This window comes from Scyliorhinus canicula, chromosome 15 (assembly GCF_902713615.1).
Source record: "Scyliorhinus canicula chromosome 15, sScyCan1.1, whole genome shotgun sequence".
Classification (NCBI taxonomy): Eukaryota; Metazoa; Chordata; class Chondrichthyes; order Carcharhiniformes; family Scyliorhinidae; genus Scyliorhinus; species Scyliorhinus canicula.
Window position 1 is genome coordinate 26681836 of NC_052160.1, and position 25203 is coordinate 26707038.

A 25203-nucleotide genomic window follows, 5' to 3' on the forward strand; every position below is an offset into this window, starting at 1 on the left:
CTCGCTCAACACTGACTCTCCAACAATGCAGCATTCGCTCAGCACTGACTCTCCAACATTGCAGCTCTCGCTCAGCACTGACTCTCCAACAATGCAGCACTCCCCTCAGCACTGACTCTCCAACAATGCAGCACTCGCTCAGCACTGACTCTCCAACAGTGCAGCACTCGCTCAGCACTGACTCTCCAACAATGCAGCACTCGCTCAGCACTGACTCTCCAACAGTGCAGCACTCGCTCAGCACTGACTCTCCAACAATGCAGAATTCGCTCAGCACTGACTCTCCAACAATGCAGCACTTGCTCAGCACTGACTCTCCAACAATGCAGCATTCGCTCAGCACTGACTCTCCAACAATGCAGCACTCGCTCACCACTGACTCTCCAACAATGCAGCACTCGCTCACCACTGACTCTCCAACAATGCAGCACTCGCTCACCACTGACTCTCCAACAATGCAGCACTCGCTCACCATTGACTCTCCAACAATGCAGCACTCGCTCACCATTGACTCTCCAACTGTGCAACACTAACTCAGCACTGACTCTCCAACAATGCAGCACTCCCCTCAGCACTGACTCTCCAACAATGCAGCACTCGCTCAGCATTGACTCTCCAACAATGCAGCACTCCCCTCAGCACTGACTCTCCAACAATGCAGCACTCGCTCAGCACTGACTCTCCAACAATGCAGATTTCACTCAGCACTGACTCTCCCAACAATGCAGCGCTCGCTCAGCATTGACGCTCCAACAATGCAGCACTCGCTCAGCACTGACTCTCCAACAATGCAGCATTTGCTCAGCACTGACTCTCCAACAGTGCAGCACTCGCTCAGCACTGACTCTCCAACAATGCAGATTTCACTCAGCACTGACTCTCCCAACAATGCAGCGCTCGCTCAGCATTGACGCTCCAACAATGCAGCACTCGCTCAGCACTGACTCTCCAACAATGCAGCATTTGCTCAGCACTGACTCTCCAACAGTGCATCACTCGCTTAGCACTAACTCTCCAACAATGCAACACCCCACTCAGCACTGATTCTCCAACAATGCAGCACTCCCCTCAGCACTGACTCTCCCAACAATGCAGATTTCACTCAGCACTGACTCTCCCAACAGTGCATCACTCGCTCAGGACTGACTCACCAATAATGCAGCACTCGCTCAGCACTGACTCTCCAACAATGCAGCACTCCCCTCAGCACTGACTCTCCCAACAGTGCAGCACTCGCTCAGCACTGACTCTCCAACAATGCAGCACTCGCTCAGCACTGACTCTCCAACAATGCATCACTCGCTCAGCACTGACTCACCAACAATGCAGCAGTTGCTCAGCACTGACTCTCCCAACAGTGCATCACTCGCTCAGGACTGACTCACCAACAATGCAGCACTTGCTCAGCACTGACTCTCCCAACAATGCAGCACTTGCTCAGCACTGACTCTCCCAACAATGCAGCACTCGCTCAGCACTGACTCTCCAACAATGCAGATTTCACTCAGCACTGACTCTCCCAACAATGCAGCACTCGCTCAGCATTGACGCTCCAACAACGCAGCACTCGCTCAGCACGGACTCTCCCAACAGTGCATCACTCGCTCAGGACTGACTCTCCAACAATGCAGCACTCCCCTCAGCACTGACTCTCCCAACAATGCAGCACTCGCTCAGCACTGACTCTCCAACAATGCAGCACTCCCCTCAGCACTGACTCTCCAACGATGCAGCACTCGCTCAGCATTGACGCTCCAACAATGCAGCACTCGCTCAGCACTGACTCTCCCAACAGTGCAGCACTCGCTCAGCACTAACTCTCCAACAATGCAACACCCCACTCAGCACTGATTCTCCAACAATGCAGCACTCGCTCAGCACTGACTCTCCCAACAGTGCAACACCCCACTCAGCACTGATTCTCCAACAATGCAGCACTCCCCTCAGCACTGATTCTCCCAACAATGCAGATTTCACTCAGCACTGACTCTCCAACAGTGCAGCACTCGCTCAGCACTGACTCTCCAACAGTGCAGCACTCGCTCAGCACTAACTCTCCAACAATGCAGCACTCCCCTCAGCACTGACTCTCCAACAATGCAGCACTCGCTCAGCACTGACTCTCCAACAATGCAGCACTCGCTCAGCACTGACTCTCCAACAATGCAGCACTCGCTCAGCACTGACTCTCCAACAATGCACCACTCCCCTCAGCACTGACTCTCCAACAATGCAGCACTCGCTCAGCACTGACTCTCCCAACAATGCAGCACTCGCTCAGCACTGACTCTCCAACAATGCAGATTTCACTCAGCACTGACTCTCCCAACAATGCAGCACTCGCTCAGCACTGACTCTCCCAACAATGCAGCACTCGCTCAGCACTGACTCTCCCAACAATGCAGCACTCGCTCAGCATTGACGCTCCAACAACGCAGCACTCGCTCAGCACTGACTCTCCAACAATGCAGCATTCGCTCAGCACTGACTCTGCAACAATGCGGCACTCGCTCAGCACTGACTCTCCAACAATGCAGCATTCGCTCTGCACTGACTCTCCAACAGTGCAGCACTCGCTCAGCACTGACTCTCCAACAGTGCAGCACTCGCTCAGCACTGACTCTCCAACAGTGCAGCACTCCCCTCAGCACTGACTCTCCAACAATGCAGCACTCGCTCAGCACTGACTCTCCAACAGTGCAGCACTCGCTCACCACTGACTCTCCAACAATGCAGAATTCGCTCAGCAATGACTCACCAACAATGCAGCACTTGCTCAGCACTGACTCTCCAACAATGCAGCACTCGCTCAGCACTGACTCTCCAACAGTGCAGCACTCACTCAGCACTGACTCTCCAACAATGCAGCACTCGCTCACCACTGACTCTCCAACAGTGCAGCACTCACTCAGCACTGAGTCTGCAATAATGCAGCACTCACTCAGCGCTGACTCTCCCAACAATACAGCACTCGCTCACCACTGACTCTCCAACAATGCAGCACTCGCTCACCACTGACTCTCCAACAATGCAGCACTCGCTCACCATTGACTCTCCAACTGCGCAACACTGACTCAGCACTGACTCTCCAACAATGCAGCACTCGCTCAGCATTGACGCTCCAACAATGCAGCACTCGCTCAGCACTGACTCTCCAACAATGCAGCACTCGCTCACCACTGACTCTCCAACAATGCAGCACTCGCTCAGCATTCACGCTCCAACAGTGCAGCACTTGCTCAGCATTGACACTCCAACAATGCAGCACTCGCTCACCACTGACTCCCCAACAATGCAGCACTCGCTCAGCACTGACTCTCCCAACAATGCAGCACTCGCTCAGCATTGACGCTCCAACAACGCAGCACTCGCTCAGCACTGACTCTCCAACAATGCAGCATTCGCTCAGCACTGACTCTGCAACAATGCAGCACTCGCTCAGCACTGACTCTCCAACAATGCAGCATTCGCTCTGCACTGACTCTCCAACAGTGCAGCACTCGCTCAGCACTGACTCTCCAACAGTGCAGCACTCGCTCAGCACTGACTCTCCAACAGTGCAGCACTCCCCTCAGCACTGACTCTCCAACAATGCAGCACTCGCTCAGCACTGACTCTCCAACAGTGCAGCACTCGCTCACCACTGACTCTCCAACAATGCAGAATTCGCTCAGCAATGACTCACCAACAATGCAGCACTTGCTCAGCACTGACTCTCCAACAATGCAGCACTCGCTCAGCACTGACTCTCCAACAGTGCAGCACTCACTCAGCACTGACTCTCCAACAATGCAGCACTCGCTCACCACTGACTCTCCAACAGTGCAGCACTCACTCAGCACTGAGTCTGCAATAATGCAGCACTCACTCAGCGCTGACTCTCCCAACAATACAGTACTCGCTCACCACTGACTCTCCAACAATGCAGCACTCGCTCACCACTGACTCTCCAACAATGCAGCACTCGCTCACCATTGACTCTCCAACTGCGCAACACTGACTCAGCACTGACTCTCCAACAATGCAGCACACGCTCAGCATTGACGCTCCAACAATGCAGCACTCGCTCAGCACTGACTCTCCCAACAATGCAGCACTCGCTCAGCACTGACTGTCCAACAATGCAGCACTCGCTCACCACTGACTCTCCAACAATGCAGCACTCGCTCAGCATTCACGCTCCAACAGTGCAGCACTTGCTCAGCATTGACACTCCAACAATGCAGCACTCGCTCACCACTGACTCCCCAACAATGCAGCACTCGCTCAGCACTGACTCTCCCAACAATGCAGCACTCGCTAGGCATTGACGCTCCAACTGCGCAACACTGACTCAGCACTGACTCTCCAACAATGCAGCACTCGCTCAGCATTCACGCTCCAACAGTGCAGCACTCGCTCAGCTGCCCCTCCAACACTGCTGTGCTCCCTCAATGCTGCCCCTCCAACACTGCTGTGCTCCCTCAATGCTGCCCTTCCAACACTGCAGTGCTCTCTCAATGCTGCCCCTCCAACACTGCTGTGCTCCCTCAATGCTGCCCCTCCAACACTGCAGTGCTCCCTCAATGCTACCCCTCCAACACTGCAGTGCTCCCTCAATGCTGCCCCTCCAACATTGCTGTGCTCCCTAAATGCTGCCCCTCCAACACTGCAGTGCTCTCTCAAAGCTGCCCCTCCAACACTGCAGTCCTCCCTCAATGCTGCCCCTCCAACACTGCAGTGGTCCCTCAATACTGTCCCTTAAACACTGCAGTGCTCCATCAATACTGTCCCCCCAACACTGCAGTGCTCCCTCAATACTGTCCCCCCAACACTGCAGGCCTCCCTCAATGCTGCCCCTCCAACACTGCAATCCTCCCTAAATGCTGCCCCTCCAACATTGCTGTGCTCTCTCAATGCTACCCCTCCAACACTGCAGTGCTCCCTCAATGCTACCCCTCCAACACTGCAATCCTCCCTAAATGCTGCCCCTCCAACATTGCTGTGCTCTCTCAATGCTACCCCTCCAACACTGCAGTGCTCCCTCAATGCTGCCCTCCAACATTGCTGTGCTCTCTCAATGCTACCCCTCCAACACTGCAGTGCTCCCTCAATGCTGCCCTCCAACATTGCTGTGCTCTCTCAATGCTACCCCTCCAACACTGCAATCCTCCCTAAATGCTGCCCCTCCAACACTGCAATCCTCCCTAAATGCTACCCCTCCAACATTGCTGTGCTCTCTCAATGCTACCCCTCCAACACTGCAGTGCTCCCTCAATGCTGCCCTCCAACATTGCTGTGCTCTCTCAATGCTACCCCTCCAACACTGCAATCCTCCCTAAATGCTGCCCCTCCAACACTGCAATCCTCCCTAAATGCTACCCCTCCAACACTGCAGTGCTCCCTCAATGCTGCCCCACCAACACTGCTGTGCTCCCTCAATGCTACCCCTCCAACACTGCTGTGCTCCCTCAATGCTGCCCTCCAACACTGCAGTGCTCTCTCAATGCTAACCCTCCAACACTGCAGTCCTCCCTCAATGCTGCCCCTCCAACACTGCAGTGCTCCCTCAATGTTGCCCCTCCAACACTGCAGTGCTCCCTCAATGCTGCCCCTCCAACACTGCAGTGCTCCCTCAATGCTGCCCCTCCAACACTGCAGTCCTCCCTCAATGCTGCCCCTCCAACACTGCAGTGCTCTCTCAATGCTGCCCCTCCAACACTGCAGTGCTCTCTCAATGCTGCCCCTCCAACACTGCAGTGCTCCCTCATTGCTGCCCCTCCAACACTGCAGTGCTCTCTCAATGCTGCCCGTCCAACACTGCAGTGCTCCCTCAATGCTGCCCCTCTAACACTGCAGTGCTCTCTCAAAGCTGCCCCTCCAACACTGCAGTGCTCTCTCAAAGATGCCCCTCCAACACTGCAGTGCTCTCTCAATGCTGCCCCTCCAACACTGCAGTGCTCCCTCAGTGCTGCCCCTCCAACATCGCAGTGCTCCTTCAATACTGTCCCTCCAACACTGCAATCCTCCCTAAATGCTGCCCCTCCAACAATGCAGTGCTCCCTCAATACTGTCCCTTAAACACTGCTGTGCTCTCTCAATACTGTCCCTCCACATTGCAGTGTTCCCTCAATACTGCCCCTCCAACACTGCAGTCCTCCCTCAATGCTGCCCCTCCAACACTGCAATCCTCCCTCAATACTGTCCCCCCAACACTGCAGTGCTCCCTCAATGCTGCCCCTCCAACACTGCTGTGCTCCCTCAATGCTGCCCCTCCAACACTGCAATCCTCCCTCAATGCTGCCCCTCCAACACTGCAGTGCTCTCTCAATGCTGCCTCTCCAACACTGCAGTGCTCCCTCAATGCTGCCTCTCCAACACTGCAGTCCTCCCTCAATGCTGCCCCTCCAACACTGCAGTGCTCCCTCATTGCTGCCCCTCCAACACTGCAGTGCTCCCTCAATGCTGCCTCTCCAACACTGCAGTCCTCCCTCAATGCTGCCCCTCCAACACTGCAGTCCTCCCTCATTGCTGCCCCTCCAACACTGCAGTGCTCCCTCAATGCTGCCTCTCCAACACTGCAGTCCTCCCTCAATGCTGCCCCTCCAACACTGCAGTCCTCCCTCAATGCTGCCCCTCCAACACTGCAGTGCTCCCTCAATACTGTCCCCCCAACACTGCAGTGCTCCCTCAATACTGTCCCCCCAACACTGCAGTGCTCCCTCAATGCTGCCCCTCCAACATTGCAGTCCTCCCTCAATGCTGCCCCTCCAACATTGCTGTGCTCCCTCAATGCTGCCCCTCCAACATCGCAGTGCTCCCTCAATGCTCCCCTCCAACACTGCAGTCCTCCCTCAATGCTGCCCCTCCAACATTGCTGTGCTCCCTCAATGCTGCCCCTCCAACACTGCAGTGCTCCCTCAATGCTGCCCCTCCAACACTGCAGTGCTCCCTCATTGCTGCCCCTCCAACACTGCAGTGCTCCCTCAATGCTGCCTCTCCAACACTGCAGTCCTCCCTCAATGCTGCCCCTCCAACACTGCAGTCCTCCCTCAATGCTGCCCCTCCAACATTGCTGTGCTCCCTCAATGCTGCCCCTCCAACATCGCAGTGCTCCCTCAATGCTGCCCCTCCAACACTGCAGTCCTCCCTCAATGCTGCCCCTCCAACACTGCAGTCCTCCCTCAATGCTGCCCCTCCAACACTGCAGTGCTCCCTCAATGCTGCCCCTCCAACACTGCTGTGCTCCCTCAATGCTGCCCGTCCAACACTGCAGTGCTCCCTCAATGCTGCCCCTCCAACACTGCAGTGCTCCCTCAATGCTACCCCTCCAACATTGCAGTGCTCCCTCAATGCTGCCCCTCCAACACTGCTGTGCTCCCTCAATGCTGCCCGTCCAACACTGCAGTGCTCCCTCAATGCTGCCCCTCCAACACTGCAGTGCTCTCTCAAAGATGCCCCTCCAACACTGCAGTGCTCTCTCAATGCTGCCCTCCAACACTGCAGTGCTCCCTCAATGCTGCCCCTCCAACACTGCAGTGCTCCCTCAGTGCTGCCCCTCCAACATCGCAGTGCTCCTTCAATACTGTCCCTCCAACACTGCAATCCTCCCTAAATGCTGCCCCTCCAACACTGCAGTCCTCCCTCAATGCTGCCCCTCCAACACTGCAATCCTCCCTCAATGCTGCCCCTCCAACACTGCAGTGCTCCCTCAATGCTGCCCTCCAACATTGCTGTGCTCTCTCAATGCTGCCCCTCCAACACTGCAGTGCTCCCTCAATACTGCCCCTCCAACACTGCAGTGCTCCCTCAATGCTGCCCCTCCAACACTGCAGTGCTCCCTCAATGCTGCCACTCCAACACTGCAATCCTCCCTAAATGCTGCCCCTCCAACACTGCAGTGCTCTCTCAAAGCTCCCCCTGCAATACTGCTGTGCTCTCTCAATACTGTCCCTCCACATTGCTGTGCTCCCTCAATGCTGTCCCTCCACATTGCAGTCCTCTCTCAATACTGTCCCTCCACATTGCAGTCCTCCCTCAATGCTGCCCCTCCACATTTCAGCACCCTCTCACACACTGGCCCTGCAACAGTACAGCCTTTCCTCAATACTGTGGGTGGAGTGTCAGCCTGGATCTTTTGCTTAAGTCTCTGCAGTGAAAGCTGATGCCAGTCTTGTTCGTCTGAGCCAAGACTGTCATGTGACGAAACCTCCCGGAATCTATTTGATCGGCGCCTTTTCAATTGCCCTTGAACTGAGCAGAGGTAAAGCAGCTAGTGATCCAACAATAGCTCCTGATTATTGATCTGCTGGAAGCTATGGAGTGGATATTGGAGGAGAGGACTGGGTTCAGCCTGTGACTGACTCATTCGTGCCATACTGCCGCTCCAAACAACAGAGCCCTTTGCTTGCACAAGTGCTGAACCCCTGGTCACCCTTCAAGGCAACAGAGGGAGGAGGAATCTGAATGCATCCACTTACCTTGCGCCACCTGCATGCCAGCTGTTCCATCGGGAGCTCCAGCAGGTTCTGCATCTCCTTGGGTGGTGTCACCAGTAAGGGAGACGGCAGGTGCACTGGGCTGCTGGAACCTAATGGCAGGAAGAACTGGAATGTCTGAGAGCTCTGACTTCCTTCCAGGAAGCAGATTGGCTGTGGGTCCTGCAGAGACAACATGTTCATCATTATCTCCAGTTCTTTACTATTTCTCTCCTGAAGTTGCAATGCCAGAACCCACATTAGTGTTCATTGTTTTAGTACAAGCCTGGGACATTGTTTATCTTGGGTATCCAATCTATACTGTACGAATAAATTTCATCCTGTTACTCATTCCAGTTATTTGTTATTTTCTATAAATATATAAATTACCCAAACCGTTGATTAGATTCCTGTCTGTAATTCATTCCCAGGTAGCTGTTATTCTATATATATCCTCTACAACCACAACCCAGAACTGTGTGTGGGTTTCGCCCCCACTACCCAAAGATGTGCAGGGTAGGTGGATTGGCCGCACTAAATTGCCCTTTAATTGGAAAAAATTAATTGGCTACTCTAAATTTAAAAAAATATATATCCTCTCCAAGCACAACACAGAACTAGTCAGTGACTGAGGAAGAATAAAGCAGCAGTGAAAGAATAAGTCAGAAATACATCACCTGCATATTTCTGCATTCACTTATTCGCAACCACAGACTGTATTCAATCTATGTGACAAAGAGTTGAATGAACAGGCTGGAGGAGACGGCCTATTTTTGGTAAATGTGACATTGCAATGAGGGCACGCTGTCAAAGGTGAGGCCTAGTACGATAGGGAGGCTGGAAATGCCAAAGGCCCACATTCAATGTGCAGACAGTGAGTGGTACATGGGGGCAGCACGGTGGCGCACTGGGTAGTACTGCTGCCTCACAGCGCTGAGGTCCCAGGTTCGATCCTGGCCTTGAGTCACTGTCCATGTGGAGTTTGCACATTCTCCCCGTGTTTGCATGAGTTTCGCCCCCACAACCCAAAGATGTGCAGGTTAGGTGGATTGGCCACGCTAAATTGCCCTGTAATTGGAAAAAATGAATTGGGTACTCTAAATTTATTTTTAAAAAGACAGTGAGTGGTAGCTGGATAGGCAACAGAGGTGCTAGCAACAGCCTCAGATCTTGGATATACATTCAGAATTGTGGCACTGTGCTATTCCTGCTATCATCACAGGCTCTGGGTACTTACGGTGCTGACACTGGGTGATGTATCATCGCTGTTTTGCAATTCCTCAGGCAATGCAGCAGACCCAGGGGGAGAGTCAAGGCCGGAGCCTGGGGACAGGCTGAGATCCACAATGGAAACCGAGCTGCGGGCAGGAGACAAATGCAAGTCCAGCTTCTCCTGATCCTGGGAACTGATCGATGGACCTGGAGTGGGAGTGGGAGAAAGAGAAAATGATGTGAGAGAGAGGCACACGTATCACTGAGCACCTCATTAACCAGTACCTGATCCACATATATAAACTATTGATAGTACAAGGCACTGGCTGCGAAATACAGCAAGTCTTTTATTTTTTTTCTATTTAAAATTTTTTTTTATTTTAGTGCACCCAATTAATTTTTTCCAATTAAGGGGCAATTTAGCGTGGCCAATCCACCTACCCAGCACATCTTTGGGCTGTGGGGGTGAAACTCACGCAAACACGGGGAGAATGTGCAAACTCCACACGGACAGTGACCCGGGGTCGGAACTGGGACCTCAGTGCCACTGTGCAGTGCTAACCACTGTGCAACCCATGATGTTTTAACTTAAATGTTTAAAGGGCAGAAAGGAAAAGATGTGGTTCTTTGGGGGTTGCTTTGATGATTGCGAGCTGGCCGCCCATGAGGATCTCCACCTTCCTTCTTCCTAGCCCCCACCCTGAAACCCACCTTCCGCCATCTATTTTCCTATACTCAAACCCTTCCAGCCTGAACTTAACTGGGCCAGGGACCCATGGATCTTCTTTCCCTTCTGCAATCGTGGCATTGGCCACTGACGCCTTGCTGCCACTGCCAGGACTGATGGAGCTGTTGGCCCATCTAATTGACTGCTAATAAGGGGTGGTGGTTTCACTTGGCCCTCCTTAGTCTGTCCTGCTGCACTTAATGGCTGTGTTGGGTTGATGTGGAACACATCCACATGCTCCAGGTTGACCATGTTTCCAAGGGGGTGGGACATGCAGTCACACCCTCTCCAGTCCGTATTATTCTGTCCACTGTTGCAATGTAGGAAACAAGGCAGCCAATCTGCGCACACCAAGCTCCCACACAATGCAATAAAATTCACAATGGTCCCTTTTTAGTGCTGCTGGCCGAAGGGTAAAACACCTTCATGGGGAATTCCACTGTGCTTTTCAGAACATTACCACGGGGGAAGGCAAACAATGCCTCGTTTGAATGCCTCATCCGATGGACAGCACCTCCAACAATGCAGCACTCCCTCCTTCTGCACGCTGTGTATTAGAACATAGAACATACAGTGCAGAAGGAGGCCATTCGGCCCATCGAGTCTGCACCGATCCACTTAAGCCCTCACCCACCCTTTCTGGTCACTAAGGGCAATTTATCATGGCCAATCCACCTAACCTGCACGTCTTTGGACTGTGGGAGGAAACCAGAGCACCCGGAGGAAACCCACGCACACACGGGGAGAACGTGACAGTGACCCAGCGGGGAATCGAACCTGGGACCCTGGCGCTGTGAAGCCACAATGCTATCCACTTGTGCTACCGTGCTGCCCCACGTCTAGACTAGACTTAGTCTAGACTTGGTGTTCAAAAGTCGGGAGTGAGATATTTACATAAAAATTATATACAATACAATCGTCTAGTTTTTGAAAGCATCTATTCTAATATCAACCACTTCCTGTGGTAGCAAGTTCTACATTGTAACAAATGAGTCAAATAATTTCTCTTCTGGATAGCAAGGTGGCGCAGTGGTTAGCACTGGGACTGCGGCGCTGAGGACCCGGGTTCGAATCCAGGCCTTGGGTCACTGTCCGTGTGGAGATTGCACATTCTCCCCGTGTCTGCGTGGGTTTCACCCCCACAACCCAAAGATGTGCAGGGTAGGTGGATTGACCAGGCTAAAATTGCCCCTTAATTGGAAAAATAAAAAAAATATTTGGCTACTCTAAATTAAAAAAAAAGTAATTTCTCTTCATTTTCCTCGTGGATGTATTAGTAGCTATCTTGTATTTATAGAATCCATAGAATCATTCACATAATCCCTACAGTGCAAAAGGAGGCCATTTGGCCCATCAAGACTGCACCAACTCTCTGATAGAGCACCCCACACAGGCTTACTCTCCCGACCTATCCCTATAACCCCAGTTAACCTGCACATTTTGGGGCATCTTTGGTGCCTAGTTTTAGATTCTCTACACATCTACCCATTCATAATTTTAACAATCACTATCAGATCTCCAAAAGTCTTCTCTTTTCTCAAAATCAAACCACCCAATCTGGTTCAATCTTTCCAGACCGCTGTTATCTCTCACCCCTAACACCATCCTTATCATTTTCTTTGCACTTTGGTTTTTCTTTCCTTATTAATAATATGGAGACCAGAAATATGCACAAATTTCAGTACTTTGGAATTCTGTAGCCCTCGAGATCAATCCCAGTGATTTGTCAGCATGTTTGATTACGTTGCTGAGCTGCAATGTTGCTTTTAATGATTTATTAATCTGAATCTTCTCCTACCCATTCAGTTTCTTATTCTCAAAGAGGTTAGTGATGTTTCTGTTTTATCCATCAAAGCTGAGTCAATGGTGAGAGTGTTACACTGAGACTCGGCTGACTCAGTTTCCAGCCCCTGGGGAGGGTCAGGAACTAACATCCTTCAGGCACAATAGGGCAAATACTTTTAGCTTCCCACAAGTATGAGTTGATACCATCAAAGAGACTGCTTCCCAGTTTCACTGTTAATCAACAAGAGATGCTCCCTCACCAGACTGAATGGGCTGGGGAGATGCCGGAGTGATGATGGCTGTCCCATCAGCTGTCATCTTCAACTCCCTCCGTGCGCTGCTCTCTTCCATGCTCTCAAATCCTTTCTGCTTCTTCCCCCTCATCATTCGAAGCTTGGAAATGCTGAGCTTCAGATCCAAGGGTTCGTCCAGAGAATGCATCCTGACGGTCACGGGCACTGAGGGGGGAACAGTAGTCGGTTCTCACAGAGCCCTGAGCCCAGACTGGGAAACCCCCTTCAGCAAAGCCTTGAATCCTGAAAGACATAACAGCAAATTCATTACCTCGGCTGCCGAATGGAAGAGGTCTAGTTGCATAATCACTTGTCCAAACTCAGGTGAAAGCATTTCACAGGCAAGGAACTAATGTTGTAATGCCATGACTCTTGATTGCTGGCCCATTTTACACAGCAAGATCCCAAACAAAAACAGCAATGAAATGGATGTTGATTTGGTTCTGTTAGTTGAGGTGTAAATGATGGCTAAGACACTGGGAAAACTCTACTGTTCTAAGAATGCCTTCCTTACATTACCTGAAGAGGCAGAAAAGCTTTTGGTTTAATATCTCACCTGGAAGAAAATACCCACAATGGTGCAGCACTCCCTCGAGTACCGCACTGCCATATGAACCTATGTTATGCACTGGTAACTCACTTCCACAGCCACTTATTTTCCACGTAACTCGCTCACACGATTCAATAGCTCATTAATATACTTTCAATGCACAGTTAACTTATGCCCCTGTTATATTGCATATAGGTCATTCTGACCTGCAGATGGTAATACAACAATAATCTCTGCCAAACCCTCCTGATTCTGACATTAGCATTGATCATGGCCTGATACAAAACCTGCCAATGATGTCCATTGTGAGGGCAGCATGGTGGCACAGTGGTTAGCACTGCTGCCTACAGCGCTGAGGACCTGGGTTTGATCCCGGCCCCGGGTCACTGTCTGTGTGGAGTTTGCACATCCTCCCCCTGTCTGTATGGGTCTCACACCCACAACCCAAAAGATGTGCAGGGTAGGTGGATTGGCCACGCTAAATTGCCCCTTAATTGGAAAAAAGTAATTGAGTACTCTAAATTTATATTTTTAAATGATGTCCATTGTGTACCAATGGTTCTGCTGACCCTTCTCAATGGGTTATAGACTGCAGTGACATTCAGTGGCTCCAGTTCTTGGCCTGACAAGCCACAGATCTGCCCCTTCTGAATATCTTGCTTCTTCACTCAACAAAGGCCCAGTTTTTGCTGTGTAATCAAGGTTGACATTCTTTCATAGCACTGGAGAGAAATGTAAAATTCTAAGGCTTGAATAGTGTGTGGTTCTAGTATTTAGCAGGAATTGTCCTGGTCATCCACTGTACAATGAGCAGAAATGTGGGGTGGGGTCATGAGGGAGTTTGCGCTGTCTCCCGATTAGGGGGGGGGGGGGGGGGGGGGGGGGGTGATATTATCCTGAGAGAAGGGTTTACAGGAACAGGATCATCTTCCTCAACATGCCGTGGCCCTTTGTGTTTATGCAGACAGATCCTTCCAGTGCTCTGCTGCAGACCTCTGCGGCACTTCGCAATCAGCCCCCCACAGGCGAATAACGCCAGTGACCAATACCCTCGTTACCAGAGTAAAGGAAAACATTAATTTTCTAACAGATAGGGAGCCTCAGAGCCAAAGAGTAATGATGTGATAGAGTGCACACACATCGCCATCAAAGCACAGTCACAGGAGGCACACTGATACACAAACCAAAGTCTTTTCATGCCAGCAATGTGCAGCCTGTGTGTAACCACAATAAGGCTTTCCTCCACATCTGCACATGTTCCCTGCAAACTGCCATGACTCTTTCAACCTCAGGGAGCCAAACCTGTCGCACCCCTCAAGCCTAACCCCTAGGTTGTGGCTGGCTACTTAACTGGCTGTTTACCCCATTGTGCCAAATACAGTGTCAGACAGTGTTAGAACAGCATGGCTGTCCAGCAGTCAATAAATGAATGTCTTTGGTAAAAATGAGTGTCTTTGGTACCATTGCCACCTCACGTCTCCCAGGAGATGTCCATTTTGCCTCAAAGCGAAAATCTAAGCCTCCTTAGGATTCAATGGCATCACAATGACTAAAATCTTCACCTTTAAAAGTCAGCATCAAGCTGTCTTGAGGGACTGACCTCGAGATGCCCTGTCACAGAGCAAGTGTTTCTTGGAAACTGTCAACTAGATGTTGAAGCAGTCACTGAATCACTAATCCAGGCCTAACCCCTATGTCAGGTGTGCTCCTGTGCAGTGCCAGTTATGATGCAGAACATGCAGGTATGATGGATGCAGCAGCAGAAACAATAACTTGAGAATGGGCAGCATAAATTAACCTTAGTGACACACAAGCACCAGGCAATGACCATCTCCAATAGAAGAGAATATAAACATCTGCCCTTGACATTTAATGGCATTACCATTGCTGAATCCCCCACTGCCAACATCCCTGGGAGTTACAATTAACCAGACTCAGAATGGGACCAGCCATATTGATACCATGGCTACAAGATCAGGCCTGAGGCTGGGAATTCTGTGGCGAGTAACCCATCTCCTGACTCCAAAGCCTGTCCATCATCTACAAGGCACAAGTTAAGAATGTGACGGAATATCCTCCAATTATTGGACTACACCTGTGAAGCAACAATGCTAACCACTGTGCTACCGTGCTAAAAGTTGCCAATATCCTTCAGCCAATCACCAAAACAAATTAACTGGTCATTCACCTCATTGCTGTGTTGTGGGATCCTGCTGTGTTAATCTTTGTTTGATAATGCTCCTTTGTGCGCGGCTTAGCCTCATCCAATTCAAGGTGCTGCACCGGGCCCACATGACTGGGACGAGGATGAGTAGGTTCTTTGGGGGTGAAGACAGGTGTGTCAGGTGCTCGGGGAGTCCAGCGAACCATGCCCATATGTTCTGGGCATGCCCGGCATTGGAGGAGTTCTGGAAGGGGGTGGCGAGGACATGTCGAGGGTGGTGGGATCCAGGGTCAAGCCAGGATGGGGACTCGCGATTTTTGGGGTTGGGGTGGAGCCGGGAGTGCAGGAGGCGAAAGAGGCCGGTGTCCTGGCCTTTGCGTCCCTAGTAGCCCAGCGAAGGATCTTGCTACAATGGAAGGATGCGAGGCCCCCAAGCGTGGAGACCTGGATCAATGACATGGCGGGTTTCATTAAGCTAGAGAAGATCAAATTCGCCCTGAGAGGATCGGTGCAAGGGTTCTTTAGGCGGTGGCAACCTTTTCTCGACTTTCTGGCTCAACGATAGGGTACTGGGACAGTAGCAGCAGCAACCCGGGGGGGAGGGGGGGAAGGGGGAGGGAAAGGGGAGGGAAAGGGGGGGGGGGGCGGACGATGACTATGTTTGTTTATTTAATTTAAATTTATTTTGAAGTTCTTTTGTTGTTCATTGGGGTTGGGGGGGTGGGGGATGGGATACATGCGTCGATACGGTCTGGGGGTGGTACGGTTATTATGGGTTATTTTGTTGCATTTCATTGTTTGTCGTTATGTTTTATATTTTCTGTAAAAAATTCCAATAAAAATTATATTTAAAAAAAGATAATGCTCCTTTGAGGCATTATGAAGCTTAATATTAATTAAAGTCAGTGTATCTAAAATGACCGCCATGATTTTTTATATAGAAGTCTTTCTGTATGGGTCAATCTGTGTTTTCTAAGGGAACCACAATTTCAGGGAGAGCAGGTTGGAAAGAAAGCTGGAATCTCTTTATACTCCAAATTATTTTTCCTGCACTTCCCAATGGGAACTCGGGATCATGGATCTCTTGCCTGTGATGTGTGTTGTTATCTCTGAGAGATGTAATAAGGTACTATGTCTACGCAGATTCTTCCTTTGGTTCCGACATCTACAGACTACACCTGTCGCTCCCTGCATGCTTCCAGTACAAGAATATCAGCAATGAGAGAAGCGACCAAACATGAGTTTATATGGAGATATAGCACAGTGTAAGGAAAAGCAGCGAGTGCTGCAGAAAGGAAAATTCCGAGGCAAGTTTTATCCCTCGTATACAACCAGAAACAGATCATTCAGCTCATTATCTTCTGGGATAATGGAATACCGGGATTGAGAGATTATACCCATTAGGAAAGATTGAACAAGGCCCTCCGATGGTGGCATGTAGGTGGAAGTTCCACGTTAGGTGGCTCCTGGTAGAGTCTTTGTTTTTGTCTGGTTTCAGGAGTAGTTTTTGGTGTGGGAAGTCATAAGGAATGTTGAAGACCCAGAAGAAAGGTCGTGGAAAGAAGGGGGCAAGCAAAAGTCCGTCGACAAGTGCTGCTGTGAAACCTGCAGGAAGAAAGATGGCGGGGGCTGGATCATCGGGTGGGGCCGCTCCCCTCACAGTGGAAACACTTAACGAGGTGGTGTCGTTGCAGTTGGAAAGGCTGTTTGCCAAGCATTTGGAAGTGCTTTGGTGGGAGATGACGGCTTCACTTAAAGAGTGGGTAGAGGAGACGATTACCCCGGTAAAGGCAGCAGTGATGAAGGCATCGATCGAGGTGAGGGAATGAGGAGAAAGGTTGAAGGGGGTGGAGGAGGTGTGGTGATGTGCCTATGGACTATATCATAGTTGGATGGTGTGCGACCTCCAACCAGCAGGTGGCAGTACAGACACACCATGCGGTCTCTAGACCAAGGTCATGTGACCTGTGACTCCAATACAAAGGGAGACATGGGAAGAAGAAGACTGAGAGGGTAATAAGACATACATGTGAATGGTCAGTGCTCGGTGCAAGTTCAGAGGAGTAGTTAGTAGACTCCATGATAACTATGTATCAGATCGCTATCTTACCACACGAGACTCAATAAAAGATTCTGGTTTGGACAAGTCACAGTGTTTGGTGGATTCCTTCGTAAAGTACAAAGGACCAAACACACATGGTACCACGAGTGCTGAATATTTAAAGATAGCGACGGCAGTGATAACGGTAGGTATTCGGTTTGAAGACCAGTCTCCAACCCCCACCAGCTTCAGATGTCCGGTAACGGAGATGAGAACTGGCGACTGTTCAGACTTTATGTTGCGGCTGTGGGCCTGCAGGCCCAGCCTGATGAAAGGTGAATCGCGTTGCTGCTAACAGTGGCAGGTCCACAAGCTCTCAAACTGTACAACTGGTTAGTGTTTGATAATGGGGAGGATCACAAGAAATTTGATGAAGTGATGAAGCACTTTGATAAGCATTCTTCCCCCAAGAAGAATGAAATGTTTGAGTGCTAGCTGTTCTGCATGCGTACCCAGAGACCTGGCGAATAACTTGGCAGCTTTGTCACGGACTTGAGGCTGAAGGCCCAGTCATGCAACTTCAGTGACCTGAAATCTTCGCCAATCCGCGACCGAATTATCTTTGGTTGACTCAAGGATGAGCTTTGGGTGATATTATTGCGGGAGGAAGATTTGGTGCTGGAAAAGGCAGTGATGATTTGCCAGGTGAGTGAGATAGATGCACAAGGAATAGGCGCATTCTGCAGAAAAACTTTGGCATCAACACGGAAGATGAAGCCAGTGCCATTAGTGCTGTGACGAACGTCATGAAGAAACGTGGTCTCAGTGCCAAAGATGTGGCCCTCGACATGCCCCACAGCAATGGGCCTATGGAAAGGTTTGTTCCAGGTGCGGCCGTGTTGGGCACTTTGCAAAACAATGTTTTGTGCGTTCCACCATGGACCATGCACGAGCGGTGCTTGCAGTAGATGAGATAAACACGGAAGAACAGATTTTCATCGATCTCATCATAGCGAGAAACCAGACAGCTCTCAGAAACAAAGGTGAAAGCAAAATTGTAACAAAGAATGAAGATATTAAGAACGCTCTGAATACCTTTACATCCATACTCAAATCGAAGGTAATGCTCAATGATGCTTTCATTCATAGTGGCTTTGACCCTAAAGCCACAGCCAACCTCGTGAGTCGACATGCTTTGCAAAACTTAAACGTGCAGTGGGGCCTTGCTGATCAGCCAGGGCTGAAGATAGACTTCGGAACAAGAACTCTGGAGACCGTTGAAGTTTGCGAACTAGTGGCGGGCATGAGGCACACAATACTCTTTCACGTTGTAGACATGGCTGTGGATTCACTACTTGGGATGGTGGGGAGACCTGTTGGAGGTTTTGACCCTGGAAAAAGTGAAATTTGCTCTAAGGTGAGCGTGTCTTGGGTTATACAATTGTTGGGGTTTGTTTATTTTGCATTTTGGGAAGTTGGTTATCGTTGATTGCTGGATTTCTGAGGGAGGGGAAGGCGAGGCGGCTTTGTGGGTTAGGGGCTTTGTGGAGTTGTTGCAAATTGTAAAAATGTTGAAAATTTGTGCACTAAAAATACTTTTAGAAAAGGAAAGATTGAACAGGCTGCAGCTCCTTTCTCTGAAAAAGAGAAGACACCTAATCGAGGTGTTTAAAATTATAAAAGGGTAGGCAAAGGGAAGATGGCTTTACTTGCAGGGGAGATCAGAACGAAAGGCCATAAATGTAAGACAGTCACTAAAAATCTAATAATGAATTCCTGAGAAACCTTGTTACCCTGAGAGTGGTGAGAATGTGGAACTCACTACCGCGAAGGCAAATAGTGCAGAATAGATGCATTTAAGGGGAATCTAGATAAGCATGAGGGAGAAAAGAATAAAATATTGAGTTAGATTAAGGGTGGGCAGAGGCTTGAGAAAAGTTTAAACCTTGGCATGGACCAGTTGGATTGAATGGTCTGGCTTCTGTGCTGTAGATAATGTAATATTTGTCTGAACACAAATTGGCAGCCATATCTTCAATGCAACAATAGTGATTATGCATCAACAGTAATTCATTGACTGAAAGGCACCGAGGGACACTGAATATCCTTTGGACTGGGATCATCAATCGTGAGTAAGCTTGGTATAGCAACTGCTCGGCCCAAGACTGTAAGAAACTGCAGAGAGTCGTGATCACAGCCCAGTCCATCACGTGAACCCACCTCTATCTATTGAATCTGTCTACACCTCCCATTTGGAAAGTGGGCAGTATAATTAAAGACCCCTCCCACCCGGTTATTCTCTCTTCCAACCTCTTCCATCGGGCAGAAGATACAAATGTTTTGAGAACACACAATAACAGATTCAAAAACAGCTTCTTCCCCGCTGTTAGCAGACCCTCTTATGGACTGAACTGATCTTTCTACGCATCTTCTCTGCAGTTGTAGCACTATATACCCTGTGCTGCACCCGATGTCTATGGGCACGATTCTTCAGCCGTGTTGTGCAACAAGGCCGGAGAATTGCCGGGAAAGGGTTGCAGCGAGCTCCTGATAGGCTCCCAGCCTCCCAGGGTTCTCCAACATCCCGCGAGATGTCAGCATTGGAGACCCGGCCCAAATAAACGGGGCCGAATGACGCTGGTGGAAGTAGGTCGCAAACCTGATCTAGAGTCAGACGTGCTACCGTTGCGCCACAAGCCCAAGTGTAGGTCGCAAGCCTACTTACGACCTAACTGCGTGGGATCTACCAGTTTCCCTCGATTCTTCGGTCTCCCCAGGGAGGCTGCAGCTGGGCGCCGATCAGTGCTGGTCCACACAAACATGGACCAGGCAGAACGGCACCTGGAAGGTCTCCCGGGCTACCAAAGACCCCAGGGTGGTCAGGGTAAGTGCAGGGTGGCTCGCTGGCCCTCCCCTGGAACGTGGGCACCTTGGCACTCCCCAGCTGGCACCATGGCACTGCCAAGGTGCCCAGGTGGCACTGCCAAGCCAGCATGCACACTGTCTGGGTGCTGGGGTGGCATTGAAAGGGTGCCCGAGTGCCAGGGTGGCAATGCCAAAGTCCAGGGAGGCCGTGCCCATGAAATGAGGGTGGGGGGAAGGTTTGAAGGGTGAGGGGGTGCAGGGCAGGTAAGTAGGGGGCCTCTGGGACATTCGGTGGGTGATGGGTGGGGATCCTAGAAGGCAGAGGGGTGCTGTAAGGTGGCCTAGGGGGGCCTGAAGAGGGGGGACCCCCCCAGAGACCCCATAGCGGGATGTCCTCACGTGGGGGGGGGTGGGGGGGTGTGGGGTAGTGTCCATCTGTGTGGGGGGTGACACTACCCATGGGTGGGGGGACCCAGAAGCTCACTTAGAGATTGGGGCACCCTTTCAAAACGGCAGCCAGATCTCGGAGTTAAACTCCTCAGGGCTAAAACAAATTCTGAGTGTGGCCTAAACCGGTGAGAAACTCCGCAGGGCCCCAAAAAGTGACTAAAAGTGGGGAACTCGCCGGCACAGCCAGCGGGAAACTCCCAGAAAAACCCGCCACAAATTAACTTAGAAATATTTTGGGGAGGATCCTGCCCTATGCTTATATATTTACATTGCGTATTTATCGTATGTTCTATGTATTTATGTATGGAGTGATCTACCTGAACTTCACGCAGAATTTGGCCGATAGGTAACATTTACCACCTTAGCTCCGTATCCCTTAATATTTCTGCTCAATAAAAAACCTATAATTCCCAGTTCTGACATTTCAAATTGACCCCTCATCTCATAAGCTTTTGGTGGGAAGGTTGGGGGAGGGGGAGGCAAGGCAGTAAAACTTCCAGATTCCCACTCCTGTGTGTGTGTGAAGAACTGACATTACCCGACTCAGACTGGCTCCAGTTTTAAGCTTATGCCCCCTTACTCTGAACTCCCCCATCAGGGAAAATAGTTTCTCTTTATTTACCTGATCAACTCCATTAATAATTTGAATTAGATTCAAGGGAAAACAAGCATTGTCCATGCAACCTGTCCTCAGAATTGAACTCTTTTAGACTCAGTATTTTGCTGCTGATTTCCTGATCAAATCCCTCTTGGAAACAGCCTGAGAGAAGGCCCCACTCTTCTCAAATCACCACGCCTGGGTGAGACATGGGAAATTTTTCTCCTATGTGTGGGTTGCAAGATGCTGCAAAGGAATGCTGTAATGTGAAGCAGCGGACATTCCCGAGTCTGCGAGATTGAAGGGATTTGGAGCTTTTCCCTGGCGACAACAGTAGCCTGATTTGAATCCAGCCACTACAGCGCCAGGGTCCCAGGTTCGATTCCCGGCTGGTCACTGTCCGTGCAGAGTCTGCACGTTCTCCCCGTGTCTGCGTGGGTTTCCTCCGGGTGCTCCAGTTCCCTCCCGATAGATGTGCTTGTTAGATGAATTGGACATTCTGAATTCTCCCTCTGTGTACCCGAACAGGCGCCGGAGTGTGACAGCTAGGGGCTTTTCACAGTAACTTCACTGCAATGTAAGCCTACTTGTGACAATAACGATTATTATTATTATTATTAACAGCCCCATCCCTTGAAGATGCTGCACTTTTCACTCAACTTGATCACTCTCTCCAAGGTTCTCAATCAACTGCTCTCACTGCCTGACCAGGCACAGCATCAGACAAAGAGAGTTTGCAAGGAGCTTCACTGACAAACAGCACACCTCGAGAAGCTGGCAACAAGAGTGGAGACAGGACATTTGTAATCAAGTAGAGGTAGAGGCCAAACATGAACTACATGGGGTTTGAAAAATATCCCAATTAAAGGGCTCATTATCAACAGTCCCTCTAATTTTTCTTGGTGATTTACTTAAGCATGCTGCCCCTTTAAAGATTTTTGTGGGGTCACAGATGTGGGGTAACTTGGGTGCAGTTTGTGAAGGGGACATAGAATCACAACAGCGCAGAGGGAGGCCATTCACTGTGGGTTGCTGCAAGGCTTCACTACTGACCAAGTAACAATGCCCATTATACTTTTCTCTTTCTGGGATCCTGGAAGCAAGCTGTTAAATCCGGTTGGAATCAGAGGCTGCAATTCTCCGGAAAGATTTCTAAGTGCCGTAGCGAGCGGGAATTGCCACGAGCTTCCCGGCGCTCGGCCTGGTGAAGCCGCAATGCGTACAACGCTGATTGGTCCACTTAACGAGGCCCCACAAGCTTCATGCCGCAAATTAAGGCTTGCCACCCGATTTGCTGGGATCACGCTCGCCAATCCCCCGCTAACAAGGTCCAGCAGTATTTAAATAACTTTTGCACAGCCAACCCCACTCAGCTTGTCGTCATGGCGCCAAGTCGGCCATCCCATGATTTGGAGATGCGGACCTGGGGAGGCTCCTAGATACGGTCAAGGGAGGTCCTGTTCCCCTGAGGGAGGGATTTCCTCTTCCCCTGAGGGAGGGAGGTCCTGTTCCCCTGAGGGAGGGAGGTCCTGTTCCCCTGAGGGAGGGAGGTCCTGTTCCCCTGAGGGAGGGAGGTCCTGTTCCCCTGAGGGAGGGAGGTCCTGTTCCCCTGAGGGAGGGATTTCCTGTTCCCCTGAGGGAGGGAGGTCCTGTTCCCCTGAGGGTGGGAGGTCCTGTTCCCGAGGGAGGGATTTCCTGTTCCCCTCAGGTCCCGGAGAGTGGGCCACAGGGCAGCCAGTGCTGCCTGGGATGAAATGGCAGAGTGGGTGTCAGCTTGGGCAGCGTGAGTAGGAGGACTGGCCTCCAGTTCCGCAAGAAGGTCAATGCCTACACAGGGCCGCACGCATGAGTTGGCACACGCCCTTCCGAAAACTTCCCATCCCGAGGCGAACCGCCCCCCCAACCCTTCCTTAGCCCCCTCCAACCCTTCCTTAGCCCCCCCCCCAATCCTCCCTTAATCCCGCCACCCTTCCATTACATCCCCCCCCCTCCACCATGGTGAACTACACGTGCAACTAACGATGCCATGTTTGTGTCTCCGCAGGAGAAGCTGTCCCACAATCGTCGGGAGAGGGCCCAGCCAGTGCTGCCTGGGATAAAATGGCAGTGGCCGTCAGCTCGGACAGTGTGACCAACAGGACTGGACTTCAGTGCCGCAAAAAGGTCAACAACCTACACCGGGCCGCATGCATGAGTTGGCACCCCCCCCCAACCCCGAAACCTCACCACCTTCGAGGAGCGGGTCCTGGAGGTGATGGGGGTGGCCGAGCACAGCACAATCACCAATGTGGAGGTCAGCGCGTGTTGCAGAGGTGAGGATCCACCAGCCCCACCCGGAGGATTGGTAAGTGTGAGTTGTTAATGCTGTACAGACTGACCCATCCCTCCCACTCTCCATGTGTTCATTCTCCTGCAGGACCTCCAGCCGATGGCGACGGCCCATCCAGGGTTGTCCCCCCCATCCTGCCTCCCAGGAGAACACCTCGGAGAGCTCCAAGGATGCAAAAATCGATGCGTCAAGCTGTCATCCCCACCCTCCATCAGCGCAGAGACACACACCTCGGTGGGCAACATTAACGGTCAGGGTTCTGGGGCACATTCTGGTGAGCCCTTCAGTTGCTGATCCACATCAGGTGGAGGGCTTGGCACCCAGGTAAGGCAGCATTCAGAGGTCTGCTGGATCCCAGAACCCAGCTGGGTCCCAGTCAGATGCTGAGCCTCTGGAATCGGGTCACCCCGAGCTGATGCAGACTTTAGGGTTCAGCTGGGACATTCAGAGGTAGTTGTCAGCGACATCTAGCAGGTCCATAACCGATTGGAGGAGTCTCAGAGGCTATGGGTACAGGAGGTGTCCCTGGCAGTGCCTGGCATCGAGACCAACGCTGCTAAGGTAGTGACCACAATGGAGAGCCTGGTGCACACGTCACTGGCATTAGTGAAGGTGTCCAAGACATGGCACAGTCGGTGCCGGCCATGGCTGAGAGCTTCGGTAGACTGTCCCGACTCGCTGGGAGATGTGACTAAGTACCACCCAGATCTTGATGAGGCGGACTCAGATGGGAATGGCCAATGCACTGCCGAGTTTGTCCAGTCACTGAGAAGCATCACCGAGGATGTCGACACCACGGTGCAAACATTGGGGAGATGCTGGGGCTGGCAGGGGCAGTCAGGGCTCAATCCAGCTGCCCCTCGAATCCGAGGTGAACCCCAGGGCCCTATGGGCATTGAGCCAGAGGAGGGGACACTGGGTGACAACCCGAAACGATCCTTCACTGGGGGGTGGGGTGGCGTCCGATGGGGTCTGGCCCGCGATCGGAACCCATCAATCGGCGGGCTGGCCTCTCCCCCCCCCCCCCCCCCCCTCCACCCAGGCCTACTTTGTTGCACGGCCGGCCCCTGAACCCCCACGTCATGTTGGGTTGGGGCCGGCGCGCTGAAGAAGCCCCCCACGTATGCGCGGGTTGGCACGGCGCCCATTTGGCCACCAGGAAGGGAGGCTGGAACGGCGTGTACCCCCCAGTGGGGGCCAGAATCGGTAGGCCCCGCGCCCGTTTCGCACCGTCGTGAAATGCAACGGTGTTCACAACGGCACGGACACTTAGTCCCGCGATCGGAGCATCATGCCCCTTGTCTGGGTAACTAAACAACTGAGCCCCTCCCAATTCCCCACTGTCACCTCCAAGCTCTTACCTTACGTTCCAACATCCCATTGACCCTTCAACTCTCTGACCCCTTTCAACCTTCCAACTCCCCCCACTGACTCTCCAACACCTCAACCCTCTGGCTCCCCTACACACCAGCTCTCCCCACTGATCCTATTCCATCCTGACCCTCAGTCTCCCACTAACCCTCCAACTACCTCCACCTACACAACCTCACCATCCTACCACCTACCATCCTACTCAGCTGGCACCCTACCCATTATGCCACCCGCCCACCCTACCCACGTACCTCACATACTCATTCACTAAGATACTGAAAAGCTATTTAAATGTCTCAAAGCTTTTCACTGTGTTCGTGAATGAAGACCTACTAAAATACAGTGGCTAGTTCAGTAGAAAA

The 25203-nt window shown here is 51.4% G+C and overlaps 1 protein-coding gene across 2 annotated transcripts in view; it reads right to left on the reverse strand.

The window, feature by feature from the left end:
• Positions 1–25203, reverse strand: part of glis2b (GLIS family zinc finger 2b) — a 205043-nt gene that overhangs the window by 9602 nt on the left and 170238 nt on the right. For both annotated transcript variants that reach the window (XM_038820096.1, XM_038820097.1), the window contains exons 2-4: positions 12441–12716; positions 9694–9875; positions 8460–8639 (exon numbers count right to left, since the gene is read on the reverse strand). In XM_038820096.1, coding sequence (XP_038676024.1) covers positions 8460–8639; positions 9694–9875; positions 12441–12621 — 543 coding nt within the window. In that variant the 5' untranslated portion in view covers positions 12622–12716. The remainder of the gene's footprint in view (positions 1–8459; positions 8640–9693; positions 9876–12440; positions 12717–25203) is intronic.